At 32.3% G+C, this 7,745-nt stretch overlaps 2 protein-coding genes across 2 annotated transcripts; one reads left to right on the forward strand and one right to left on the reverse strand.

Annotated features, from left to right (window-relative positions):
• Positions 1-331: 331 nt before the first annotated feature.
• LOC123667760 lies at positions 332-1,315 on the forward strand. The gene has a single exon (XM_045601599.1). It carries the CDS (start codon positions 332-334, stop codon positions 1,313-1,315), a length of 984 nt encoding a protein of 327 aa, XP_045457555.1.
• A 120-nt stretch (positions 1,316-1,435) lies between these two features.
• Positions 1,436-7,382, reverse strand: LOC123667761. Its single transcript, XM_045601600.1, has 9 exons — positions 7,372-7,382; positions 5,719-5,827; positions 4,986-5,061; positions 4,478-4,574; positions 4,110-4,262; positions 3,091-3,373; positions 2,882-3,048; positions 1,900-1,977; positions 1,436-1,527 (listed from the first exon to the last, which is right to left on the reverse strand). The coding sequence occupies exons 1-9, from the start codon at positions 7,380-7,382 to the stop codon at positions 1,485-1,487; spliced, it is 1,017 nt and encodes a 338-aa protein (XP_045457556.1). The 3' UTR covers positions 1,436-1,484.
• Between the last annotated feature and the right edge of the window lie 363 nt (positions 7,383-7,745).

Consider the following 7,745-nt stretch of genomic DNA (forward strand, 5'->3'; position numbering starts at 1 on the left):
TTGAGGTATATACTATTTTATCTTGGTATTTTATTCAGGTTTTTCATTTCCAAAATGCAATAAACTAAGATTCACGAGGTAAGAATTACTTATAACTATTCCAACAATCATCGACTATACGTCACGATTGAGCCTTTAACATCCCACTGCAGGTCATAGCTCTGTTTCTTCATATAGGAAAAAGGTTACGTCTATACGTATTTCTAGTCAATTTAAAATTAATAAAAGCTATTTTCTCATCAGAATCAACCAACTTTACATGATATCACGTGGAAACTACAAAAGTGTTGAAATAAATATAAAAACCTACAAATACAACATTGCTAGAACTATGAACGAAGAGAGATATGATAAACTTAACAAAAAAAATCAAAATAGATACATATGTTCTATATGCTTAAACCAAAAACCCTTAAAGGAAGACAGAAGCTTTGAATGTGATAAAAGAAAATCAAAATCATGTCCCGTTTGCCAAAAAAACTATAGTTCCGAAGATGATTGTGAGGTAGAAAATTACTACAAATGTAATGTAAAGGTTGACAGAAAAGACAAATGTGTGAAAATTGTTCAAACATCCCAACCAGACGTCACACAAGGTATGTCGTTACTTAACGAAGTTCTAACAGTATTTCAGAGTAAGAAACAATGTGATATCAAAAGAGATAAATGTAAAACTATTATAATGAAAGATGCCAGTATTAATACTGAAGACTTGAGAAAAGATTTGTCTAAACTAACTGTCAGTAACGTTTTCTATTTCACAATAGAAGAAAACAATCAAATGAACGATAGTAAGTTTCAAATATTAAATAGTCAACCAGAAACAACGAAAGCTTCTCAATTTTCTATAGACCTTATGCATCGTAAATCATCATCGATACCTCAAATGAAATTGGAGGAATTGAAAAAATCTCTAAAAGAAAAAAATAAATCCAAAGACGCTATAGAAGAAGTTAACAGAATGTTTGCAACGGTACGAAAATGTGAGATGAATAACAAAGTGGAAACTCCAAACAGACCGATGATAAGGAGTGGTCCAAGAGTATTGCCTGTTGTGAAAACACCCAATGAAAATACAGAAATACAAAATAGACTTGCGACTAATTGCAGATATTGTCAGACCAATTACAAAATGTCCAGTGGCGATTCATTTGAGTATAATCAGAGAACGAATGATAAATGTGAAAATTGTTTTTACATGATGTGCTGCCATTATCAACATAGCTTACATTCTAGAACCGCTTGTCCTAATTGTTGTAAGGACTATAAACCTAATGAAAATACCAACAATCAACATCCATGTACGAGGTTGTAGATATTTTTGATAATTCTATTTTTGGTTTTGTTTATTAAACATTTCAACTAAATATGCCTCTGATATTTTATAATCTAGTGTAAAAAAAAATCCTTTCTTATTGAAAAAGAATAAAAATACACGGTATTAAAATATTTATTATTGAAATACTTAATACAAACAAATATCGTCAAAAGTAAAAATTGTCTGAAGAATACTTCATCTTCTCGCTTCTGGAACAAAATATATCTTTTTTAAAAGAAAAAAACATTCTGTACAATTTACATCGCTTCAGCCTGTAATATCCCACGACTGGGCATAGGCCTCTTTCCCCATGTAGGAGAAGGATCAGAGCTTAATCCACCACGCTGCTCCAATGCGGGTTGGCGGATATTCTATGAGTAACGATCGCTATCAGGTGTACATGATAACAACCGGGACCGACGGTTTAACGTGCTCTCCGAGGCACGGTGGCGAGACCCACAAGGACTGCACAAACACCCAGACCACGGCAAGCACCTGTGTGGCCAATACAAATGTTTGTCATGTGCGGGGATCGAACCCGCAACCGCCAGCGCAATTTACAAAGGTTTGGTGAATCTTACCGATTTTCGTTACATTTACTTCGATTTCTTTCTAATTTTTCGCTGTGTGCTTTTTCCCAATCCCGTGGAGAATCTTGACTGAAAAGAAGAAAAATAACTACATTAAAGAAATATTAGCTATACAGTTATTATAATAATTATGACTGTACAAAATTACGAAAAAAAAATATTATAGTTGATTTGAAATTAAACAATAAAAAAATTACCGACCGTCCATCATGTTGATGCTGTTTCAAAATTAAAGCCGTCGTATATATAATTTTAATAATTAATTAATTTACAAAAACAAAATCAATAATTAATTTTTTAGTTGTTGATGCCGGTAGAGCAAGCAATTATCTATAAAATGATATATAATGTATGTGGAGTAATTGTGAGGATTTTTCTAAAAAGGGAGGCGAACATCTTAAACCTTAGCGTATTAAGCCTTTCTTAGAGCTTAGCGTAATAGCCACGACATCACAATTGCGCCTTGAGATTTTCATTTCAAGTAGCACTATTTCAATCGCCAAATGGCTACGTGACAATGATGCTTCACTGCATACATTGGGTTGGACTGATTATATCCCAAGAAAAAAAGTAAAAATTAACATTTTATTTTATAGTTTTACACTATATACGAATTTTACGGGAAGAGATTCCGTGTTGTGTCTTGACGCTGTGTCGGCGCGCCGTACTATTTTACGGTAAGTTTAATATTAAAGTGACTGAACGTGCACGTCATTTTCATTATATGGATGGGTCTTTAGTACCTAATATAAAGAATCAAGACATTAATTTTTGATCTTAATAAACTATACATATTTCTAATGTTTACATAAATAATAATAAAGTTCAAAATGGAAAAATAGTAATGAGAAAAGATAAGATAGAGTAACGAATGCTTAAAATATAAATAGCGGATCAAAGCACGAGAATTTCTACTAAAAGATATTGAAACTATAATTGTCAAAATGTCGAACATTTAAATGAACGAACTTACTCTCCTAAACCTAAATTGAAATAATGTCTATCGGTTACGTTCCCTAAATTCTTCTGATCAAATTTCTTTGTTAAAACTTTATTTAGATTATTCGAGGAATCGACAAACTTTGACATGCATTCATTGAGAGTTTGCATTTTAGCAAAAAGAACATCTTCACGACATTCCTCTATGGGCGTTTCAATTATCTTATCTATTTCTTTTGAAACTTCACTATCATTTTTATGGACTTCAGATATATCCGTCCAAATCAGGTCTGTATTACTTGAAGCATGTTTCAGTATTTTAATTTTAGGTGTTACCGTCTCTATAACAAACTCTCCGTTTTCGATTATTTCATCTGTTGGTTTGTAATACGGTTGTCGTATACCATACAGCTGAGATGGATATTCTTCTGCGAGACCTTCTCTAGTTTTTTCCATAACGAGTTTTAGAAGATTGTCGATACCAATTTTATGGTCGTTTAAGAGATGTCGGTCGAGAACTGTGATCCTGTAACATTTAATTAGTTGTATATTATTAAATAATTTTACCGTGGAGAGGTAAAGTATTCACATACATCTAGTCTTATCAATCTATTCGTTTGTGATTTAGCTTACCTACTTGTCATATTTTAAAATAAGTCCAGTATGAATTGAGCTAGAAACTTATCAATAGTAAGGAAATTTGTAGATAGTTTAAATGTACACTTTAACTCTACAGAACGTACCGCCATTTAAAATTCCCAATATTTCGGCGATATTGTGGCGTGTGATATTGTAGAGACTATAGATAAAGAAATTGACCTAGTAGGTCTACAACTAGGTAAGTACGTACATCACCTAACCCGTGCGGATTTACTAAAAACCTAATTGCTTTAACCTATTTTGATAGTTTTAGCTCGTTACTGTTTTATTCAAAAATTATAGATACCAATCGTTATTTTTATTGTTATTAGGTTCTAGTTTGTTACAATGAACCATTGACCTCGGGCTATTTAGTCATCAACAATTCATAAAGCGTAATCTACCTATTGCTATTATATTAATTTTTTATTTTTGTAAGTTGCCAGATTTGGCATTCTTTTTTCCGCTACACTTTACACCATAAAAATATCGATAAAAAAAACCTCGTCTAAAATTAGCGAACACTAAAAGAATACTCCGATTAGTGCAGTCGTTTGGAAATTATAAGCGTACATAATTTTTGGTAATTCTTTTTTATTTACATAGATTAAATTTAAACGTACCGGTCAGCGTCAAAAGAACACAAATGACATCCAAACGTTTCCTTATTTTCTCTTGGAGACTCGATAACTCCGCTTACACTTGATCCCAATTCTTTCATAGCTTTTGAAGTACATTCACTTTGCCCTGACATATCCTGAAAAATAGAAAATACAGAAAAAAAATATACACAAGAAATTTAATAACTAAACCTTTTTTTTTAAGTATTAAATCTAGGACGGACGGAGTCAAACAACACACACAAATAAGAGAGAGAGATAGGGATGCAGTTAGAGAAGAATAAGCAAATTTTTTTTTCCAATTAGTCCTAAATTAAAAGAAAATACAAACCATAAATTTTGTGACGCTTGTGTCTATGAAATTAGAACGTTCAGTTTCTTCGGGATGTGCAAACAAAGCTTTACTACGACAGATGCGCGCGCGCAGCTTGTCGAACAAGCGCGTTGCAGATGACGTTCGTCCCCCTACTGCATCAAATCATTTATTTATTTATTATCAACAAAATGTAATATTAAATAATACATTAATATATAGTAGTATAGTATAATAGGTAGTATAACCGAAAATCACATTGACAGTAAAATGTATACAATATTCGCTATCGCTGACTTAGGTACACAATTAAAATACATTTTGTTAACGCTGGTATACTTATTTAATAATTATGTAAGTGTGTGCTCTGATGTTAAATTAAACATTTTTATACCACTTCAGAAAAAGTGGGTATTTTATATTGCTTACCGATTTATTAATATAGGTACTTGATTACAAAGCTAAGTATTCGAATTATATTAAACAAAAGGAAATGGCTTAGTTAAAAGGCTTTAGTTATTGTGTATCAATTACATAAGATATGTAAATTAAAAATATACACTTACATTTTAAACCCTTATTTTCTTTGGTCGGCGATGACCTCTCCAAACACACAGCACGAGGTACGGTGTTCGACTTTGACTGATCGATATGAAAAAAAATGCATACATATAAATTTTAAAAATAACAAATTTATTGCAACATTTAGACATTTATTGGATGAAAAATATAAGCTACTGTTAACAAAGAAAAACGGAAATGAAATGTGGATAATCTGTAAAATTTTCAGAAATTGATGGCAGTATTTTATATCAACTCAAAACAATATACTTGGATATATCATACTTCTGATTTTGTCGAACGAGTCTAGAAGAATCAAATTAATGTATTTTGTCAGTTCTTGTGACCACTGTGCTACTACTACTTTCGCTAAAATGTTCTTTGTCGTCTTTTTTTAAGGCAAACGAGCAAACGGTTCTAACTACAAGACCGGCAAATGTATAACCATCAATGGATATTTGCAACATCGGAGGAGTTGCGACTACGTTGCCGATTCTTAGATAAAATATGTAAGCTTGTCGCTTGAAAAATTCCAAATTTTAGTACTCTGGGAAAACACCAGGAGAAAGTTAATTCTACTTATACACAAAAAAATTAACGTGAAGCTCACACACTGGATGCAGACGAAGCATCTAATTTTGTTTGATCTCGTTGCATACTTTTGATACTTAGTGTTGTCTTTGGAAAATGTTATGCTATAGCGTAATTGATTAATGTATTGATGATTAAATTACTAACATTGAATATACCAGGCTTGAATTCCCAATCAGCATCTTGTTCATGATGAAGCTGACGATGCATCATCAGTCCACTCTCGAATTGAGACGTGAAATTGCACTGCGAACAACTAAAAAAACATAATTCTTATGCATATGGTCTCAAATTTTACGTATAACTAGACACCCTACGTGGTTTTGTCTGCATTGATATTTGTTGCAACTGTTTCGCTACAATACGTGGTCGTAACAATCTTTGCCCTACTTTTGGATCTAGCTTTCTAACTGTGAAAGGATTATTGAAAGTACCAAAATCTTTTCAGTAGTATCGTAATTATCGATTAAAAGAATAAATACTTTTCTTTTTTTTTATTAGAAATAATGAAGAAAGAACCAAATCGTAACGGTAGTGCCATTAGGTCGCCATAATGACACCTCCATCAGCTGACTAACGAAACATAATTAATAAATTACGATGGCACTGCTGTCACAGCTTGTAACTGCTATTTGCTTGAAATGCGCATTGAACTACTGAATTTGAATAGTTATACACCTAACAAAAGTATCGGCTATAAAAAAATCGCTATGACTCATACACACGTGAATTCCGCAAGTTAAGTCGTTAAGAAGTATTTATTTATTTATTTATTGATCTACCAACATTTGTTTACATCAATACATACAAAAACAAAAATACATAATATACATAACTTAATCTAGATGTAACAAACACTTACAGGCAGATACATCATGCTTAATAGAAATAAAACTTCTAATCACGAGTCGAAGTAAAAACTAAATAAAAACAAAATAAAAAAAAACACAAAAAAGAAAGAAGTATAAACACATTCTAAGATGATTGGAGTTCGGTATTTAACAGCGATCGAACTTTATCAGTTGAGTCTGCATTAATATCAAACAGGTCACTATGGCCATTAACCAGCTTGCAAAGCCTAGGAACAGGGGAGTTTGATCCAAACACTGTTTTACGGGGTGGTGGATAGAGGGGAGCTATTTTGTTACGAGGAGGCCTAATTGGTACACGTATATTAAATTTATGTAATAGCTGAGGGCAATCAATTTCATTGGTGAAAATTTTAGAGACAAAAAGTAAGTCTAACCGCTTTCTACGCTCGTCCAAGGAAATCATTCGGAAGTGTTTTAGCTGCTTATGATAAGAAGGTATTTCCTTTTTTGAAATTCCGTTTGAAAATAATAAATACCCCAGGAATCTTTTTTGTATTTGCTCTATCTGTAGAGAATGAGTTGCATAGTGAGGCCTCCACACTACCGAACAATATTCCAATACGCTGCGCACAAGGGAGTTGTACAACAGTATTCGAACCCTGTTATCACGCAACCCTTTCATATTCCTTAATGCAAACCCTAGCATTCTTGAGGCTCGACCCACAATTTGCTCAATGTGAGGTACAAATGTCAACCTTTTGTCAAAGACTACACCTAAATCGCGGATTTGCTCTAGTTCCTTGATGTTATTCTGAGCGACATGATACTGGAATGAAATGAAATTTCTCTTTCGACCATACCTTACAAAAAAACACTTTTTTGGATTGTAATATTTCAAAAAGAAGTATTGTAATATTTCAAAATGAATCTCTAGTAATGGACAAAATAATAAGGAGTCTAGCCACTAATCAGTAATTATTTTACTCACCAATATGACATTATAAAATAAGACAGTAAATAAAAAAGTTATGCAAAATTACTTAATGTATATTTGACGGATTGTGGACACTCTCGAAAATTTTGACGGAATCTAAAAGAAGATTTGAATATATTGAAACTCTTTGGATGTAGCATAATTGACAATTAATATTTATCATTAATAATAAATAAATAAATATATACACAATACACACACGGTCATCTGTTCCTAAAGTAAGCAACTTAATGCTCGTGTTATAGGTAACAGCCGACTGGTATTAATATTGGACTGGACATTATCTTTATATAGGATTTGTGAAGAAATGCTCATAGTCTAAAGTAGTTAAACCTACAAATAGTGTAATGATCCGGGAGACAGATTTT

The sequence above is a fragment of the Melitaea cinxia genome, chromosome 29, assembly GCF_905220565.1.
Source record: "Melitaea cinxia chromosome 29, ilMelCinx1.1, whole genome shotgun sequence".
Lineage (NCBI taxonomy): Eukaryota > Metazoa > Arthropoda > Insecta > Lepidoptera > Nymphalidae > Melitaea > Melitaea cinxia.

Coding starts and splice junctions, on each gene's coding strand:
- LOC123667760 (XM_045601599.1), top strand. CDS start 332: ATGAACGAAGAGAGATATGATAAACTTAACAAAAAAAATCAAAATAGA.
- LOC123667761 (XM_045601600.1), bottom strand. Junction 3,374..4,109: donor TGTTCTTTTGACGCTGACCG/GTACGTTTAAAT, acceptor TAAATGTTACAG/GATCACAGTTCTCGACCGAC. Junction 1,528..1,899: donor AGTAAATGTAACGAAAATCG/GTAAGATTCACC, acceptor ATTTTGTTCCAG/AAGCGAGAAGATGAAGTATT.